Raw genomic sequence first — 20,231 nt, 5'->3', positions numbered from 1 at the left:
TCCCATCTTTTTCTTCTGCCAGTGTCTCTGTGTATTTATGTTTGTCCTGATAGTATATAAATCTTATACTTGGGGTTCTTCTTGACGAGGCTCCTCCTTTTTTTTTTGCTTATATATATATTTTTTTTCTCTCGTCATATACTTTTATCAGTCTTTTTGTTTGTCTGTTTTTGTTTGTATACGTCATAAATCTTACCCTGGGGCCCATTTGGGCTGAACCTTCTCTTTTATCTTCCCTTTTTTTCCTGTCTCTCTCTCTCCCTCTTTTTTCTTTTTCTTTTCTTTTTTCTCTCGTTTGGTGGGGGGAATCCTGAGTGCTCAGAAGCGTTCCAGGGTGCACCTTGACTGCACCACGGTCGATACATCCAGCTACATCTGTCCAGTCATCTCTCACCAAAATGACTAGGAGGAGGAATCCCCAACAGAAGAAAAATACAGAGGATGGGCCTTCTGCAACAGAGCTAACGGCTATCAACATAGACAATATGTCAGAAAGAGAATTCAGGCTAACAATTATCCAGGCAATAGCTAGGTTGGAGAAAGCCATGGATGACCAAATGGAATTGATTAGGGCAGAACTGAAAGCGACCAGGGAGGATGTTCATAATGTTAGGGCAGAGCTGAAGGCCACCAGGGATGAGGTTCACAACGCTCTCAATGAGTTCCAATCTAATCTAAATTCTCTAAAAGCTAGGGTAACTGAGACAGAAGATAGAATTAGTGATCTGTAGGACAAACAGATAGAGAGAAAGGATCAGGAGGAAGCCTGGAACAAACAGCTTAGAAGCCACGAAAACAGAATCAGGGAAATAAATGATGCCATGAAACGTTCCAACGTCAGAATTATTGGAATCCCTGAAGGGGAGGAGAAAGAAAGAAGTCTAGAAGATATAGTGGAACAAATTTTTCATGAAAATTTTCCCAATCTTGCGAATGGAACAAGTGTTCATGTACTAGAAGTAGAAAGGTCCCCCCCCAAGATTATAAATTAAAAAAAAAACATCCAGGCACCTCATAGTAAAGTTGAGGAATCATAATTGTAGATACAATCTCTTGAAAGCCGCTAGGACAAAGAAGCTCCTTACATACAGAGGAAAGCCCATCAGAATAACGTCAGACCTGTCCACAGAGACCTGGCAAGCCAGAAAGGGCTGGCAACATATATTCAGGGCACTAAATGAGAAGAACATGCAGCCAAGAATACTTTATCCAGCAAGACTGACATTCAAAATGGATGGAGAGATAAAGAGTTTCCAAGACCGGCAAGGCTTGAAAGACTATGCAACCACCAAGCCGACACTGCAGGAAATATTAAGGGGGGTTCTATAAGAGAGGAAAATTCCTAAGAATAGCATTGAACAGAAATATAGAGACAATCGACAGAAAGAAAGACTTCAAAGATAACACAATGTCAATAAAAACGTATCTCTCAAAAATCACTCTCAATGTGAATGGCCTAAATGCACCCATAAAACGACACAGGGTTGCAGATTGGATAAAACGACAGGACCCATCCATATGTTGTCTACAAGAGACCCATTTTGAACCTAAAGATACACCCAGACTGAAAGTGAAGGGATGGCGAAGCATCTTTCACGCCAATGGGCCTCAAAAGAAGGCCGGGGTAGCGATTCTCATGTCAGATAAATTAGATTTTAAACTAAAGACGGTAGTCAGAGATACAGAAGGACACTACATAATTCTTAAAGGGACTATCCACCAAGATGATCTAACAATTGTAAATATCTATGCCCCCAATATGGGAGCAGCCAATTACATAAGAAAACTATTAATCAAGATAAAGAGTCATATTGATATGAATACATTAATAGTAGGAGATCTTAACACGCCTCTCTCAGAAATAGACAGATCATCGAAGCAGAAAATCAATAAAGAAATAAGAGCATTGAATGACACATTGGACCAGATGGACCTCATAGATATATACAGAACATTCCACCCTAAAACAACAGAATACTCATTCTTCTCAAGTGCCCATGGAACCTTCTCCAGAATAGACCACATACTGGGTCACAAATCAGGGCTCAACCGATACCAAAAGACTGAGATGATTCCCTGCATATTCTCAGATCACAATGCTTTGAAACTGGAGCTCAATCACAAGGAAAAGTTCAGAAGGAACTCAAACACCTGGAAGCTAAAGACCACCTTGCTTAAGAATGCTTGGATCAACCAGGAGATCAAAGAAGAACTTAAACAATTTATGGAAACCAATGAGAACGAAGACACTTCACTCCAAAACCTATGGGATACAGCAAAGGCGGTCCTAAGGGGGAAATCCATAGCCATCCAAGCCTCCCTCAAAAAAATTGAAAAATCCAGAATACACCAGCTGTCTCTACACCTTAAAGAACTAGAGAATCAACAACAAATCAAACCAACTCCACACATAAGAAGGGAAATAACCAAGATTAGAGCAGAGGTCAACGAGGTAGAAACCAGAGATACAGTAGAACGTATCAACGAAACTAGAAGCTGGTTTTTTGAAAGAATCAATAAGATCGATAAACCATTGGCCACACTAATCCAAAAGAAAAGAGAGAAAGCCCAAATTAATAAAATTATGAATGAAAAGGGAGAGATCACAACTAACACCAAGGAAGTAGAAACAATCATCAGAAGCTATTATCAACAGTTATATGCCAATAAGCTAAGCAACCTAGATGAAATGGATGCATTCCTGGAAAACTATAAACTCCCAAAATTGAACCAGGAAGAAATTGACAACCTGAATAGACCGATATCTAGTAACGAGATTGAAGCAGCGATCAAAAACCTCCCAAAAAACAAGAGCCCAGGACCTGACGGATTCCCTGGGGAATTCTATCAAACTTTCAAAGAAATAATACCTATTCTCCTGAAGCTGTTTCAAAAAATTGAAGCAGAAGGAAAACTTCCAGACTCTTTTTATGAAGCCAGCATTACCCTGATCCCCAAACCAGGCAAAGACCCTACCAAAAAGGAGAATTTCAGACCGATATCACTGATGAATATGGATGCTAAGATTCTCAACAAGATCCTAGCAAACAGGATCCAACAGCACATTAAAAAGATTATCCACCATGACCAGGTAGGATTCATCCCTGGGTTACAAGGATGGTTCAACATTCGCAAATCAATCAATGTGATAGAACAAATCAATAAGAGAAGAGAGAAGAACCACATGATCCTCTCCATTGATGCAGAAAAAGCTTTTGACAAAATCCAGCATCCGTTCCTGATTAAAACGCTTCAAAGTATAGGGATAGAGGGAACATTCCTGAACTTCATCAAATCTATCTATGAAAAACCCACAGCAAATATCATCCTCAATGGGAAAAAGCTTGCAGCCTTCCCATTGAGATCAGGAACACGACAAGGATGCCCACTCTCACCACTCTTGTTCAACATAGTATTAGAAGTCCTAGCAACAGCAATCAGACAACAAAGAGAAATAAAAGGTATCCAAATTGGCAAGGAAGAAGGCAAACTCTCTCTCTTCGCAGATGACATGATTCTTTATATGGAAAACCCGAAAGACTCCACCCCCAAACTACTAGAACTCATACAGCAATTCAGAATGTAGCAGGATACAAAGTCAATGTCCAGAAATCAGTGGCTTTCTTATACACTAACAATGAAAATACAGAAAGGCAAATTAGAGAATCGATTCCATTTACTATAGCACCAAAAACCATAAGATACCTCGGAATAAACCTAACCAAAGAGGTTAAAGATCTGTACTCGAGGAACTACAGAACACTCCTAAAAGAAATTGAAGAAGACACAAAAAGATGGAAGACCATTCCATGCTCTTGGATCGGAACAATAAACATCGTTAAAATGTCTATACTGCCCAGAGCAATCTATACTTTTAATGCCATTCCGATCAAAATTCCACCAGTATTTTTCAAAGAGCTGGAGCAAATAATCCTAAAATTTGTATGGAATCAGAAGAGACCCCGAATTGCTAAGGAAATGTTGAAAAACAAAAATAAAACTGGTGGCATCACGTTACCTGATTTCAAGCTTTACTACAAAGCTGTGATCACCAAGACAGCATGGTACTGGCATAAAAACAGACACATGGACCAGTGGAACAGAGTAGAGAGCCCAGATATGGACCCTCAACTCTATGGTCAAATAATCTTCGACAAAACAGGAAAAAATATCCAGTGGAAAAAAGACAGTCTCTTCAATAAATGGTGCTGGGAAAACTGGACAGCTATATGTAGAAGAATGAAACTTGACCATTCTCTTACACCGTACACAAAGATAAACTCGAAATGGATAAAAGACCTCAACGTGAGACAGGAATCCATCAGAATCCTCGAGGAGAACATAGGGAGTAACCTCTTTGATATCAGCCACAGCAATTTCTTTCAAGATATGTCTCCAAAGGCAAAGGAACCAAAGGCAAAGATGAACTTTTGGGACTTCATCAAGATCAAAAGCTTCTGCATAGCAAAAGAAACAGTCATCAAAACAAAGAGGCAACCCACGGAATGGGAGAAGATATTTGCAAATGACAGTACAGATAAAAGATTGATATCCAGGATCTATAAAGAACTCCTCAAACTCAACACACACAAAACAGATAATCATATTAAAAAATGGGCAGAAGATATGAACAGACACTTCTCCAATGAAGACATACAAATGGCTACCAGACACATGAAAAAATGTTCATCATCACTAGCCATCAGGGAGATTCAAATCAAAACCACATTGAGATACCACCTTACACCAGTTAGAATGGCCAAAATTAGCAAGACAGGAAACAACGTGTGTTGGAGAGGATGTGGACAAAAGGGAACCCTCTTACACTGTTGGTGGGAATGCAAACTGGTGCAGCCACTTTGGAGAACAGTGTGGAGATTCCTCAGGAAATTAAAAATAGAGCTTGCCTATGACCCTGCAATTGCACTGCTGGGTATTTACCCCAAAGATACAGATGTAGTGAAAAGAAGGGCCATCTGTACCCCAATGTTTATAGCAGCCATGGCCACGGTCGCAAAACTGTGGAAAGAACCAAGATGCCCTTCAACGGATGAATGGATAAGGAAGATGTGGTCCATATACACTATGGAGTATTATGCCTCCATCAGAAAGGACGAACCCAACTTTTGTAGCAACATGGACAGGACTGGAAGAGATTGTGCTGAGTGAAATAAGTCAAACAGAGAAAGTCAAGTATCATATGGTTTCACTTATTGGTGGAGCATAACAAATAATATAGAGGACAAGGATAGATGGAGAGGAGAAGGTAGTTGAGGGAAATTGGAAGGGGAGGTGAACCATGAGAGACTATGGACTCTGAAAAACAACCTGAGGGTTTTGAAGGGGCGGGGTGGGAGGGTGGGGGAACCAGGTGGTGGGTATTAGGGAGGGCACAGATTGCATGGAGCACAGGGTGTGGTGAAAAAACAATGAATACTGTTACGCTGAAAAGAAATAAAAAATTTAATTAAAAAAATATGTCAAATTTACTAACTGTAAAAAATAAAGTCTTGAAAGATATCTTTTTATTGTTCTATTTCTAAATCACTTTTTAAGAAATAAGTCTAAAAAATGTGGTAGAATGAAAAAAAAATCTATAATTTTTATGGAATCAATGTGCACTGTCACGGCTGAGGAAGAATTCTATGAAGGCGTAGGTTTTTAAAATGCCAGCATTTTCTATGTCAGAATAAAAACTGTATTTTTCCTTTGTCTACTCTATGGTTGACAGATTGCTATTATTCTGAGTTATAAACCAGGATATTGAGCTATGAATTATATTAATAACCAGATTCCTCTGACCATGTATTTTGCTATTATTTCATGCATCCCATCACGTAAGTTTGTTGGGATTTAAAGAATATCATGCAAAATACTTTAATCCTTATCATCAAGCAGACAATAAAGGTAAGATTGACTGTAAATATAATAAGAACTTCTGTTCAGATATGACACAGGAAAGAATAGGAAGGCATGCCCACACTGGTCCAGAATGTGTCACTCACACATACTACAAATTTGAGTAGAGTTTCTCCTGTAATATGACTTCTGAGGCTTCTCTACCTGCATTCCTATCCAGCTCTCTAGTGGTTCCTCTTTCTCCAGGGAATTCTGAGATATACGTGGCGCCCGTTGTCATTTCCCATATCCTTCTCCTTTCCCAATGGTGCTCTTCTCCAATTAAGAAATCATGTGCAGATGTAGTTAAACACCTGGGAGTATTATGATTATTATGGGTCATTAAATATTTAATGAATCACATATCATTCCTTATTCTAAATAAAATAACATTTAACTTTCGTACTCAAGCTTCTCAACTAGTAATCTCTCTCTCATGCTTTCAGGAGTTCTTTCAATGACAACCTGTGTAGGCTGATTAATAAAGTTTTTTTTTTTTTTTCATTAGATTGATAGAACTATAGCTTATTCTTTGTATCTGTGTAATCACTGTGGTGGGCAGCCTTTGGATGCTTACATGAATCAGGGCAATCTTCAATATATTGTACTTCTTTGGGGAGGTGTTTTGCACATCTTAGTCTATATGAATGGCATGCTCTAAAATAACATGCTGGCCAACCTTCCCAACTGCATGTGATGGTCTGCCTGTCCCCACTGTATCATTTAGGAAAGTTTTTCTCATACATGTAATGGATCACTCCACAAATACTGGCTGAAGATAGAGAGTTTCATTTAAAAATAAGTGATGGGGGGCGCCTGGGTGGCTCAGTTGTTAACTGTCAGCCTCTGGCTCAGGTCACGATCCCAGAGTCCTGGGATCAAGCCCCGCATTGGACTCCTTGCTTTGCGGGAAGCCTGCTTCTCCTTCTCCCACTCCCCCTGCTTGTGTTCCCTCTCTCGATGTGTCTCTCTCTGTCAAATAAATAAATAAAATCTTTTAAAAAAATAAAAATAAGTGATGGACTGTTGAGATTCATGGCTTTCACTAACTCCATAGCACGATATCAGAGTCAACATATTCTTTCGTCCTAAGTTGATTTCCCAAAGGGCTGAAGCTCAGATAAAATTTCTGCAAAGCCTAAGGAGCGGAAGATGGTAGAGAACAAATATTTCCCTACAGGCCTCTCTTTCGTTTGGGAAGGAATATCTATTTCTCGTACTGTCTGTAGTAGAATTTCCATGACAAATCATCAGTGGTAGACTTTTGGCGTTTTTTGGAATTCTGCTTCTTCTCCTTACCCTTCATTTCCCAAAGGCAGCCAAATATCTTAGAACAGAAATCATTTCCTAAAATAAAAACCTCCTTGTTTGTTTCTTTTCAGAATGTTTCTGACAACTTAATGCCAATTCCTGTCCTTCTTCTGATTTATTACAGATTTACTCAGGCTTTGTCCTGCATTCACTTTACTACGGCTTTCTATTTGAACAAAATTGCTCATATAAAATGCCTGATTAGTTAACTACTGAGTTAATTTATTTATTTTTCATTAACTAATTTTGTGTCTTTTTGAATTCTTTTTCTTTCTTAAAGATCTTACATATTTATTTGACAGAGAGAGTGAAAGAGCACAGAAGTGGGGAAGGCAGAGGGGGAAGGAGACTCCTCGCTGAGCAGGGAGCCCAACATGGAGCTTGGTCCCAGGACCCAGGGATCATGACCTGAGTCAAAGTGACTGATCCAACCAGGTGCCCCTTGCGTTCTTTTTCTATGCAGATATGGCTTTCACTATTTTATTAATTTCACTATTTTATTAATTCCTTTGCTGTTCCCCCTCTTCTAAGCTGACATCTGACAAAGTGACAGGTTACTCTCTGTCATCTTTGGGATGATGTCAGTAAAGCATAAAAATGACATTAAGAGACAATTTAGGGTACTTCTTAAAGGCATGAAGTCTCCAGTATGAACTAGACCCCCCGGCTTTGAACCTAACACCTCATGCATTGGTGTGTACTCTGACAATTAACTTCTCTGAAGTAATAGTTCAAAATATAAAAAATAAAAATTTTAATAGACTCTATCTCAGACATCTGTTTTGAGGAAAATTAATCCATACTTGAAGGATGCCTGTTATATAGTACCCAAAAATGAGATATTATTACCCAGTAGTTTTTATGACAATCACACAGATTCTTTCAAGTAGATCAACAGTTTGATAATATTTATCATCCTATGACACTGTTCATGAAATATTTTTTTTTTGTATTTTGAGACTATTTTTTAGAGAAGTTCTAGCTTCACTGCAAACTTAAGAAGAAGAACAGAGATTTCCCATATATGACCCAACAAATGCCTTGTCTCCCATCCCATTACCCACATCCCCCACTAGACTGGTACATTCATTACAATCGATGAACCTACACTTTTACATCATTTTCACTGGAACTTCATCATTTACATCAGGGTTTCCTTTGGGGTTTCACTTTTTCTTTTTCTTTTGTAATTTTATTTTATTTTATTTTTTTCAGTGTTCCAAGATTCATTGTTTATGCACCACACCCAGTGCTCCATGCAAGGGGTTTGACTTTCTATTGCTTTGAACAAATATATAATGACTTGTCTCTACCATTATCGTTTCATACAAAGTATTTTTGCTGCCCTAAAATTTTTCTTTGCTCCTCTATTCATCCCTTCCTCTGCTCTAACTCCTGTCAATCATTGATCTTTGTAGTGTCTCCATAGTTTTGCCTTTTTCAGACTGTTGTATAGTTGGAAGTTGGCATCATACAACATCTGTTCACTTAATGTTGCACCATATCTTTTCATGGCTTGGTAGTTCCTTTCTTTTTACTGCTGAATACTATTCCATTGTCTGCATGTGTCCTAGTTGGCTTACCCATACACCTACTGAAGGGCATCTGGGTTGCTTTGCATCAGCCCTTTCAAAATTTTATCTCAATGAATTCTTTTTATTAAATGGCCATTGGTTAAACAGATAATTTTATTGCATAATGGTGAACGAACCAAATACTACAAACAAATAACTTCAGTAAAATCCCAGAACTATTAAGAAGAATAAGGGAATGAGCAAATGGGAAATCAAAAATAAAAATAAGTGCATGGGAAAATGTGGAGTGATGTGGAGCAACTATGCACAAAAGGCAAGATCAGTATGTCTTTGCCATCTATCAGTCCTCATTCACCTTAGATATGTGGCATAGTGGGAAGGATGGGGTGGCTGGAGGATGGACACTGGGGACGGTGCGTGCTCTGGTGAGTGTTGTGAGTTGTGTAAGACTGATGAGTCACAGACCTGTACCCCTGAAACAAATAATACATTATATGTTAATTAAAAAATAAAAATAAAAAAAAGAAAGAAATGTGACATAGTGCAAACGACAGGATTATTTCCCTCAGATTCCCCCAAGTAGGACAATCAATAAATGTAGTTAGATGATGACAACCAATTAAAATATAGTATGCAATCAATATTGATAAATATTGGGAAAGATCAATCTAAGGAAAGAGAGGCAATACGATTAATGCACTGTAGAATAGTCCTCTTAGGCAAGGATACAAAAACAACAGAGGCATGCCTTTTAAATACAGATAATTACTCTTTTTAAAAAACATAAGGAAATGTTACAATATTCTAAACCAAAGAGCCAGTTATTAAGAAAGAACAGGAGCTCCTTGGTTCAGTGTTGGACACTTGGTTTTGGCTCAGGTCATGATCTTATGGGTTATGAGATTGAGCCCCACATCTGGGTCCACACTCAGCTTGGAATCTGATTGAAGATTCTCTCTCTCTGCACCTCTCCCACCAAATAAATAAACAAATCTGAAAGATAAGAAAGAAAAAAGAGAAAGAGAGAAAGAAGAAAGAAAGAAGAAAGAAAGAAAAGAAAGAAAGATGAATCACTGAGGAAAAAGCGCAAACTGAGAAGCCCTCAAAATATTACCTTAATTTGAATATTCTCTAATATCAACAACATGGACTTTTTGAGACAAACCAAGTGCCAATCAGATTGCTAGATTACAAAGTATGTTCAACTAATAGACTCATACACTGATGAGGAAAAAATGGGATCCCAATGCTCGTAATAAGGATGTTTGAATAAACTAATATGAGTACTTCAAACCAATAAGCATCACAGAAACAACCAGTATTGACTGTAATTCTAAAACATACCCGGGATGACTATGAAAGCTAAAACAGAAAGAAAGGACTTACACATGCAAACAGACACACACACACACATATGCACACACACATACATAGGGACTGCAATTTTATTGTAATACGTGAAAAAAACAGAATCCTTAACAACTTTGTGTGTGTGTGTGTGTGTGTGTGTGTACATCATCTAACACATTCTACAGTACTATAGTATTTATTTGATTAATGTATACACTCCACCTTTCTCTCTGAAGGAAGGCAGAATTTTTTTAGGAAGGCAAATTTTTTACTGTTTTGTTCACAAATCAATTTACAGCAGTTAGAAGTGTCTAGCATATGTAAAACAAGAGATAAAGATTATAAATAGATAATATATGTTGAACTTATTTGTGTTTGCTATTTTCTTTGGAGGGGCATAGAACAAAATTTTAAGTCCATAACCTAGTTCATAGGAATCATATTAGACAGTAAATTTTAGGAAAAAATACTCGTTATTTTTTTCCACATCCTTTGTCTTGCATATCTTACATCTTTGTTCCTCAAGCTATAGATCAAGGGATTCAGCATGGGGATAACAAGGGTATAAAATACAGATGCCACTTTATCAGTGTCAGAGGAATGACTGGACTCAGGTTGCACGTACATAAATATCAAAGTCCCATAGAACACTGTGGCCACTGTCAGGTGGGACCCACAGGTGGAAAACGCCTTGTGCCTACCCTCAGATGAGTTCATCCTGATGATGGCTACCAGGATCAGCAGGTAAGACACAAGAACTATCAGAAGGGATGAAATCAAATCAAAACCAGCTAAGACCAGAATAATTATTTCAGTGTCCTGTGTATTTGAGCAAAGCAAAGATAACAAGGGGACACAATCACAGTAAAAATGACTGATGACATTGTAGCCACAGAAGAATGAACTAAAAATCTTGATGGTGACTAGAAGAGACACAAATGTGCTGTAGAGGTAGGGGACTGCCACCAACACGTAACATACCCTTTGGGACATGATGACAGGGTAGAGCAGAGGGTTACAGATGGCCACATAGCGGTCATAGGACATTGCTGAGAGAATGAACAGCTCACTAATGATGAATACAAGAAAGAAAGCTAGTTGTACAGCACAAAAACAGTAAGAGATTGTATTTTGATCCACAACAAAATTTACTAACATTTTGGGACCCACAGCTGTTGAATAACCAAGATCAGTAAAAGCCAGGTGTTTGAGAAAGAAGTACATGGGTGTTTGGAGTCTGGAGTCCACCTTGGTAAGAATGATCATGCCCAGGTTGCCCACCACTGAGATCAAATAGATGATGAGGAACAGCCCAAATAATGGAGCCTGCAACTCGGGTTTGTCTGTGATCCCCATGAGAATGAACTCTTTGAGCACCGTAAGATTTTGAGTTTCCATGCAGGCTTACCAGGAAACCTATTCTGGATAGAGACATCAGCATGGTCAATAGATTTCATGCATTATCACCTGAGTGATTTTTAGCATGCAAGCTAGTACAAATAAAATGCATTCAAACTTTCCAATTTCAGATATTTGAAAATAAACCCTTCATGAAAGAACACTAAACATAAACATAGGTAGTCAGTGGTTTATACATAAACAAAGATAGTCAGTGGTTGTCAACTGAAATGATTTAACTAGCCAGATAACATTTTATCAATGTCTAGAACTAGACATTTAAGTTGTCACAACTGGAAGGTGGGGTTCTACTGGCTAATGACAGTTAAAGGTCAGTTATATTTCTGTTATATAATAAAATATAATGTATTATATTATATTTCTAAACATCCTACAAGACCCAATATCCTGTCCAAAATATGAATATTGGCAAGTTTGAGAAACCAAGATGGTATTGATAGATCGATAATAGAGAGGGAGAGAGAGAAGGAGAAAAAGATACATAGGTAGATACAGACACATATAGATATATAAATTTAGATACAGATATGGACATATATGTATGAAACATTTTAAAAAATCAAAACTATTTTAAAAATTTGAGTGTAACATATAAACTATATTGTGCTATATTTTAAAGTTTTCTATTAAAAAATAAAGTTTTCTATTAGTCATTGATATAATTGCAATTACACATTGGTATTTATAAATAGCACTTAATAATATGACTTAATACATGTCGATATATAATAAATTATATTATACAGTTATAATTTATTATATACTGACATATGTATTATGTATTCAAAAAATGTACGGGACCACTACTTCCACACATACTCCCATAAAATCCTTTACACCCACAGGTGATACAGGCTGACAGGTGAAACAGTTGACACCTTTGACAGATATTGGACAAGTGAATAAATAAAACTATAATAGACTGTAGTTGAGAATTGTCTTTTTTGCATAAATATAAGATATATTTGTATTGATATAGTCTGTATGATACCTCTGTTTATGACATATATGAGGTTTACTTTGGGCCAATAATTTAACTTGTCTAAACCTCTTTATTCTCCTATACAAAACAATACTTCCTACATAGAGTTATGGAGAGGGATGAATGAAGATCAAATGAACCAGTGTGCCTACGTAGTAGTTTTTTGTTTTTGTTTTTTAAATGGTGACCATAACTTAGCTCAAAGCAGATTTCTTTACTGTATGTATGTAAATTCTTCTGCACTATGAAATATCTTCTTTGCGCTATGATGATGAACAGGAAATACGTCAAGTAAGATGAAATGTGACATAATTCAGGCCCTGCCCTGAACCCTTCTGTAACTAAATTCAACCATCAAGGTGCTATTCTTTTAATTTTTATCTTTTAATTTTCTTAACTATTTTAACAAAATACTAATATGTTATTTTGATATAACATTTCTTTTTTTTAAAGATTTTATTTATTTATTTGAGAAAGAGAGAGTGAGAGAGACCATGAGAGGGGAAAGGGTCAGAGGGAGAAGCAGAGCCCCCCGCTGAACAGGGAGCCCGATGCAGGACTCGATCCTGAGACTCCAGGATCATGACCTGAGCCGAAGGCAGTCACCTAACCAACTGAGCCACCCAGGCGCCCTTGATATAACATTTCTTAATGCATGAAGGAGCATTTTCATTATAATTGTCATGTACTAACTTGCAAGTGACAAACCAAATACACTTCATCATGCAAGAACCTAGGAGAAAATGAGGAAACCTGGGAAAATTGGGAGAATAAGGAGCACCTGGATGGCTCAGTGGGTTACGTGACTGCCTTGGGCTCAGGCCATGATCTCAGGATTCTGGAATTGAGCCCCCACTTCCTTACTTTTGTCCTCCTTCCTGGATCCTCATCCCCTCTCCCTCTGCCCTCCTGTAACTCCTGCTCATTCTCTCAATCTCTCTCTCAAATAAATAAATAAAATGTTTTTAAAAAAATGGATGAATGAGCAGTCACTGGCGTTGTTTTCATATGATAAAAATTCATTGAAAAACTCCCTTTGGACAAAGAGATACTGTACTTAAAAACTGAATAAAGTCACAATAATATATGATACCATAGAGGTGAAATAAAATAGACTAAAGATGAGATCTGCATGGATCTTTTTGGTATTACGTTGAATTCCTCTATACCTTAAGACCACAAGAAGTTTCATAGCACAGATATACATTATAATTAGATAAAAATGTGTTTGACTATTCCCAATGATAAACATATTAAGAATATACCAGTAATAACTGGGTGGCAGATTAAGGTAAGAGAATTATTAAGTTTAAAATATTGCAAGCAGGATCCTTTCTTAAGAAAAGAGAAATAGAGGGGCACCTGGGTGGCTCAGTCAGTTAAAGCATCTGACTCTTGGTTTTGGCTGAGGTCATGATCTCAGGGTTCTGGGATCAAGCCCAGAGTCAGGCTCACCACTAAGCATGGAGTCTGCCTGTCCCTCCTTCTCTGCTCCTCCCCCACTCATGTGCTTTCCCTCAAAAATAAATAAATAAACAAATAGATAAATATATAAATAAATAAATACAATCTTGAAGATATAGAAATGGTACTGGTTATAATGATGAAAACTTACATTACAAAATAATGGGGCATTATAATATAGTTGCATTACATAATCACAGCAGTCTCTGCTCTATAAGAAAATAGAAACATATAATTTTATGACATTAACTGTAATAATGATTCCATAAAATCGGCATTTAATTTACTTAAAGCATTGCTTCTAATGTTGTGACCTCCTGGTCACCTACCCTGCCTTGATGCATGTGCCTTTCTTACATCAGAGAGATGGAAACATGTATTAGTTGGTAGTAATTTTAGAAAACTATTTTCAGCAAATGTGATAAGAAGTGGTATAAACCTTGTTTTTTGTTTTTTTGTTTCGCAAGTATGAAAGGTTGAGAAAAATCATACTAGGTAAGTTCTAATTGTCCTGTAAGCTAAGGAAAGATAAACATGTATTTTTATTTTCCTCTAAGCTTTACAGTTCTAGGGAAAGGATCAAATTGCTATTTCATAGTTTAACACATTTTTTGAAGACCAATGGTAATTTTTTTTAAGGCTACATTCTTTGAGATAATTTTATCTGCTTCTTGTCAGATCCTACTTAAAATTGAAGAACATGCTGAACATTGTACCATCACCATAAAACTGGGTACTTAGAAGTCTGCTAATATCCAAATAATGCTTTTTGCATCTCAGTGTGAGGTGGAAATCCCTTTTGTCTCATCAAGCAATCTGGAAAGAATCATATTTACATTTTTATTTAAATAATCATTACATCTTAAATTATACTGAGAGAGTCACAAAAAAGAACCTGGGGCAACTAAATAACTAAGAATTTGGAAAAGACATCAAACTGCAAGGCTGAATACAGGCAGCTTCTTAATTTTGCCAATTTTTAAAAATGGATATCTCTTTAGTTCTGCTTCATTTGCTCTCAATTTTGGCCTGCATTGGAGATAAAATTATTTATATAAAAAATAGTTTGTAAGCAATAGCATGACTTTGATTCAAAGATGTTTCTGAATATTCAGTCTGCGGATCCAGGTGAAAATACTCAGAAAAATAATGTGAATAGAAAAGGATTCCTGCTCAGGCATGATGGAGTAGTAGAAAGCCAAGCCAAGCCAAGCAAAACAAAACAAAACAAAACAAAACAAAAACCCGACAACGAAATTATAAATGCCAACTTTTTGCTAGAGCTTTGCTATTGAATTAAAGCATAACTTTGCTTATATCACTTGATCATTGTTGATGTTGGTAACATAAGATAGTCTGTGAAATATTCTGTCATTTTACCTGCAGTGAAGCCTCTGTCTTGACTCCCTCATGTGCCTCTTACACAGCATAGTGAGAACAATTTATGGATTTTTTTTTTTTTTTTACCTTTTGAGACTCTCCCTGAGGAGATTCCAAGCAATTTATTGACTATCCCTAAAGTATTTCAGAGCATAACAAAATGTCTGGATGTTGTCTTTTTAATTATTAGAGAAAATTTGTACTTACTGTCTTTTTAAATTTTTTTCATGTCTTTCTTTCTGACTTCCTTCCTGAATTCCTTCCTGACTTCCTCCCTTTACTCCCCCTCTCTCCCTACCTTCTTCGTTTCCTATTCTTTACTCTTGGTTAACTTTCCTTTTGTACCACAGGGGACTCTTGATTAAAATATCATATCTGTGGGACAGGCCATCAAGAATCTGCATTTCCATGGTGGTCTCCTCAAATGAATGGCACAGTGTAGAGGAGTTTAAACACTGTCCTGTCACATTATTTTAAAGCTTTTAGGGAAGTAAAATAATACACTGTGAAAATATGAGGTGGGTGCTACTTTCTGGATTTGTTGCTCAAGTTGTTTCCACTTTTCCTTCAGGGACAGAAAGTAGTTACTGTTACTTCTCATTTCCATCTGAGTTTCCATCTGTCTGTTCACCACTTCTCCTTTACTTTTTTTTTTTTTTTTCCTTTTACTGCATATTGCACCATTTCAGTGATTCCATTCTGTGCACCCTCCCCCCCTTCAAAACGGATCTATTCCCTTGCCAGAAAGTCCTATCCTGCTGCCCTTTATAGCGATGTCCACTGACTCCCCCTCTGCCACTTTTCCTAACTCCTGGTAATCACTAATCTCATTTCCATCACTATATTTTTGTCATTTAAAGAGTGTTTTATAAATAAAATACCATTTATAATCTTTTGAGATTAGATTTTTTTTTCATTCAACAGAATCCTCTTGAGATTCCCTTGTGTTTTGTGTAAATAAATCATTTGTTCCTTCATTGTTGCTGAGTAGTACTCCATGATACTGACAACAGAATTTCCATAACCATTTACTCACTGAAAGGCATTTGGGTTCTTTCTAGTTTTCAACTATGATGAGTAAAACATCTATAAACATTCACTTAAAGATGATTGCATGGATATAATTTTTCATTCCTTTAGGATAATTATCCAGAATGTGATTGGTAGGTTGTTTTAATTTGGATCAGGTCCAGTTTACCAGTATTTATTTTTATAGATTATGCTTTTCATATCATGTCTCTCTCTTTTTTTTTTTTTTTTTAAGATTTTATTCGTAAATTTGACAGAGAGAGAGAACACCAGCAGGGCAAGCAGCAGGCAGAGGAAGAGGGAGAAACAGGATCCCTCTGCCAAGAAGGGATCCCAGATAGGGCTGGATCCAGAGATCATGATCTAAGCCCAAGGCAGACGTTTAATCTACTGATCCACCCAGACGCCCCTTGTGTCATGTCTCTAAACTCTTCACTAACCCAAGGTGTTGAATATAGGCTTTCCCCTATGTTTTAACCTGAGTTTATTATAGTTTGCCAATTTACACTTAAGTTGTTATTCAATCTTTGCATAAAAGTTAAGCTAACATTATTTGTTTGTATATTTTCATTTCTGTACTCCCAATTACAATACCACTATTTTTTTAGGAGATTTTGTTTGTTTGTTTGTTTGTTTATTTATTTAGAGAGTGCAAGTAGGGGGAGGAGCCGAGGGAGAGAGAGAAAATCTCAAGCAGATTCCATGCAGAGCAAAGAGCATGTCAGGGGGCTTGATGTCAGGAACCTGAGGCATGACCTGATCTGAAATTTAGAGTTGATTGCTCAACAGGCTGAGCCACCCAGCCACCCCAACACCATTTTTTTTAAGCTATTCTCCTTTTGTTAAATTATCTTTGTATCTTTTGGAAAAATTAGTTGAACTATTTCCAAAGGTCTATTTCTGTCTATTTATTGTGACATTGATTTATGTGTTTGTATCTCCACCAATGTCATGTATTCTCCATTATTATGTCTATGTAGTAAATCTCAGCATGGAGCAGATGATTTTCTTCCTCCTTATGCTACATTTTAAAATGTATTTAATCTCTGCTAGTTTCTTGAACTTGCACATACATTTCAGTATAAAGTTGCCTTTACAAAAGTCTTGCTGGGTTTGCATTTCATCTATAGATCTGTTTATAAAGAATTGATATTTTTAGTGTATTGTCTTTTAATCTGTAAGCTTAGTATGTCTACTAATTTGTTCAGATCTTTTTTGATTTCTTTAATCACTATTTTGTACTTTTCTGTATATAGATCCTGTACATGATTTGCTTGTTTCTACTTGCATAGCTTAGGGTATGTGGGGGACTGTGAATGTTTTATTTTTTATTTCATTTCTATATGTATATATAGAATGATATTTGTTCATTAGTCATGTATCAGGTATCCTCACAGGACTCATAATTTTGTTTTAGACTTTTGTTTTTCAGATTTGTGGAAATTTTCTATTAGATAACATGTCATTTGCCTAATTGGGTTGGTTTCTTTTTTTTCTTTCCAAGTTGTATATATTTTATGTCCTTTTCTTTCACTTTCTGGGAATTCCTATTTGATCTGTTTTGTATAAATATAAATGATTTCAAATTTGTAGGTTTCTTTTATTGTAATTTCATTATAAATTAGGTGGTCTTTTTGTTCTGTCATCCTTTACTCAGAAAAATTAGTTTGAGATTATCCCCATTTTTGATGTGCCAATCCTTCATTACCTTTCATTGTGAGAGGCATTCCCTTGCTTGGAGAGCCTACAGTCCATTTGCAAGTGGATGGACATTTGGTTTGTTTCTGGTTTGGAGCCATCACAAATAAAACTTCACTAAAACTGTAGGGGAAGAAAAAAAATCCTCCTTTACCACCTTAACGTTTCCTCCTAACCCTGAGATTTAAACTGATGCGAGAGATTAATGGGACCAAAGCATACAAAGTTTATTTAGTAATTTTTTACTTATGTGGGAATCCTCATAAGAAGAAGGAAGACCCAAGAATGGGCGCAGTCTAAGTGCTTATATACAAGGTTGAACACAGACTAGCAATTATAGAAAAGTAACTAAAATATTTGGGGAGACTGAAGGCAGATAAGAGTTAGGTTTTCTTAAGATTTTATTTATTTATGTGACAGTGAGAAAGAGTGGGAGAGAGAGTACACAAGCAGGGGGAGCAGGAGAGGGAGAAACAGGCTCCCCACTGAGCAGGGAGCTCAATGTGGGGCTTGAAGGATCCCAGAGCCCCAGCATCATGACCTGAGCTGAAGATGGATGCTTAACCACGGAGCCCCCCGGGCACCCGGAGATGTTATTTTAACAAACTGTTTGTATAGGTTTCTCTTGGCTTCTAAGTTTCTGTCTCTGGTGATGAGAATTATTATTTTTTTTTTCCTTCTAGAATAAGGAGGGCATCTTTAAGATAGTAATTTCATTTTCTGCTTTCAGAGAGAAAGGAGAATTCAGAGTGCCTTTCTTGCACTTCCAGTGTTTTCAGTGTCTTTGGCTCAAAGTAATCTATATACCAAAGCAGCAGATTTGGGAGTGATAATGTTCTGAATTCTTTCAGTTGCTATGGACACTTGGGTACAAATCTCATGAAAGTTCCTGTTCTTCCATACACTCACCAACATCTAGGTGTTCTAATAGATTTATTGTGTTACCTCATTGAGGTTTTATTTTTTTTTAATTAATTTTTTTATTTATTTTCAGCGTAACAGTATTCATTGTTTTTTCACCACACCCAGTGCTCCATGCAATCTGTGCCCTCCCTAATACCCACCACCTGGTTCCCCCACCCTCCCACCCCGCCCCTTCAAAACCCTCAGGTTGTTTTTTAGAGTCCATAGTCTCTCATGGTTCACCTCCCCTTCCAATTTCCTTCAACTACCTTCTCCTCTCCATCTACCCTTGTCCTCTATATTATTTGTTATGCTCCACCAATAAGTGAAACCATATGATACTTGACTTTCTCTGTTTGACTTATTTCACTCAGCATAATCTCTTCCAGTCCTGTCTATGTTGCTACAAAAGTTGGGTTCGTCCTTTCTGATGGAGGCATAATACTCCATAGTGTATATGGACCACATCTTCCTTATCCATTCATCCGTTGAAGGGCATCTTGGTTCTTTCCACAGTTTTGCGACCGTGGCCATGGCTGCTATAAACATTGGGGTACAGATGGCCCTTCTTTTCACTACATCTGTATCTTTGGGGTAAATACCCAGCAGTGCAATTGCAGGGTCATAGGCAAGCTCTATTTTTAATTTCCTGAGGAATCTCCACACTGTTCTCCAAAGTGGCTGCACCAGTTTGCATTCCCACCAACAGTGTAAGAGGGTTCCCCTTTCTCCACATCCTCTCCAACACACGTTGTTTCCTGTCTTGCTAATTTTGGCCATTCTAACTGGTGTAAGGTGGTATCTCAATGTGGTTTTGATTTGAATCTCCCTGATGGCTAGTGATGATGAACATTTTTTCATGTGTCTGGTAGCCATTTGTATGTCTTCATTGGAGAAGTGTCTGTTCATATCTTCTGCCCATTTTTTAATATGATTATCTGTTTTGTGTGTGTTGAGTTTGAGGAGTTCTTTATAGATCCTGGATATCAACCTTTTATCTGTACTGTCATTTGCAAATATCTTCTCCCATTCCGTGGGTTGCCTCTTTGTTTTGATGACTGTTTCTTTTGCTATGCAGAAGCTTTTGATCTTGATGAAGTCCCAAAAGTTCATCTTTGCCTTTGGTTCCTTTGCCTTTGGAGACATATCTTGGAAGAAGTTGCTGTGGCTGATATCAAAGAGGTTACTCCCTATGTTCTCCTCGAGGATTCTGATGGATTCCTGTCTCACGTTGAGGTCTTTTATCCATTTCGAGTTTATCT

The 20,231-nt window shown here is 37.1% G+C and overlaps 1 protein-coding gene across 2 annotated transcripts in view; it reads right to left on the bottom strand.

Annotated features, from left to right (window-relative positions):
- Positions 1-11,492, bottom strand: part of LOC308351081 (olfactory receptor 8K5-like) — a gene marked incomplete at both ends in the record, with an annotated part of 48,614 nt that extends 37,122 nt beyond the window's left edge. Inside the window, one exon of one of the 2 annotated variants that reach the window (XM_080816562.1) lies at positions 11,343-11,492. In XM_080816562.1, coding sequence (XP_080672688.1) covers positions 11,343-11,492 — 150 coding nt within the window. Of the gene's footprint in view, positions 1-10,550 lie in introns of those variants that run through there. The other variant, XM_080816561.1, reaches the window with a different exon arrangement.
- Between the last annotated feature and the right edge of the window lie 8,739 nt (positions 11,493-20,231).

This window comes from Martes martes (assembly GCF_963455335.1).
Source record: "Martes martes genome assembly, chromosome: 10".
In the NCBI taxonomy this organism is placed as follows: domain Eukaryota; kingdom Metazoa; phylum Chordata; class Mammalia; order Carnivora; family Mustelidae; genus Martes; species Martes martes.
This window is presented reverse-complemented; position numbering and strand designations above follow the sequence as displayed.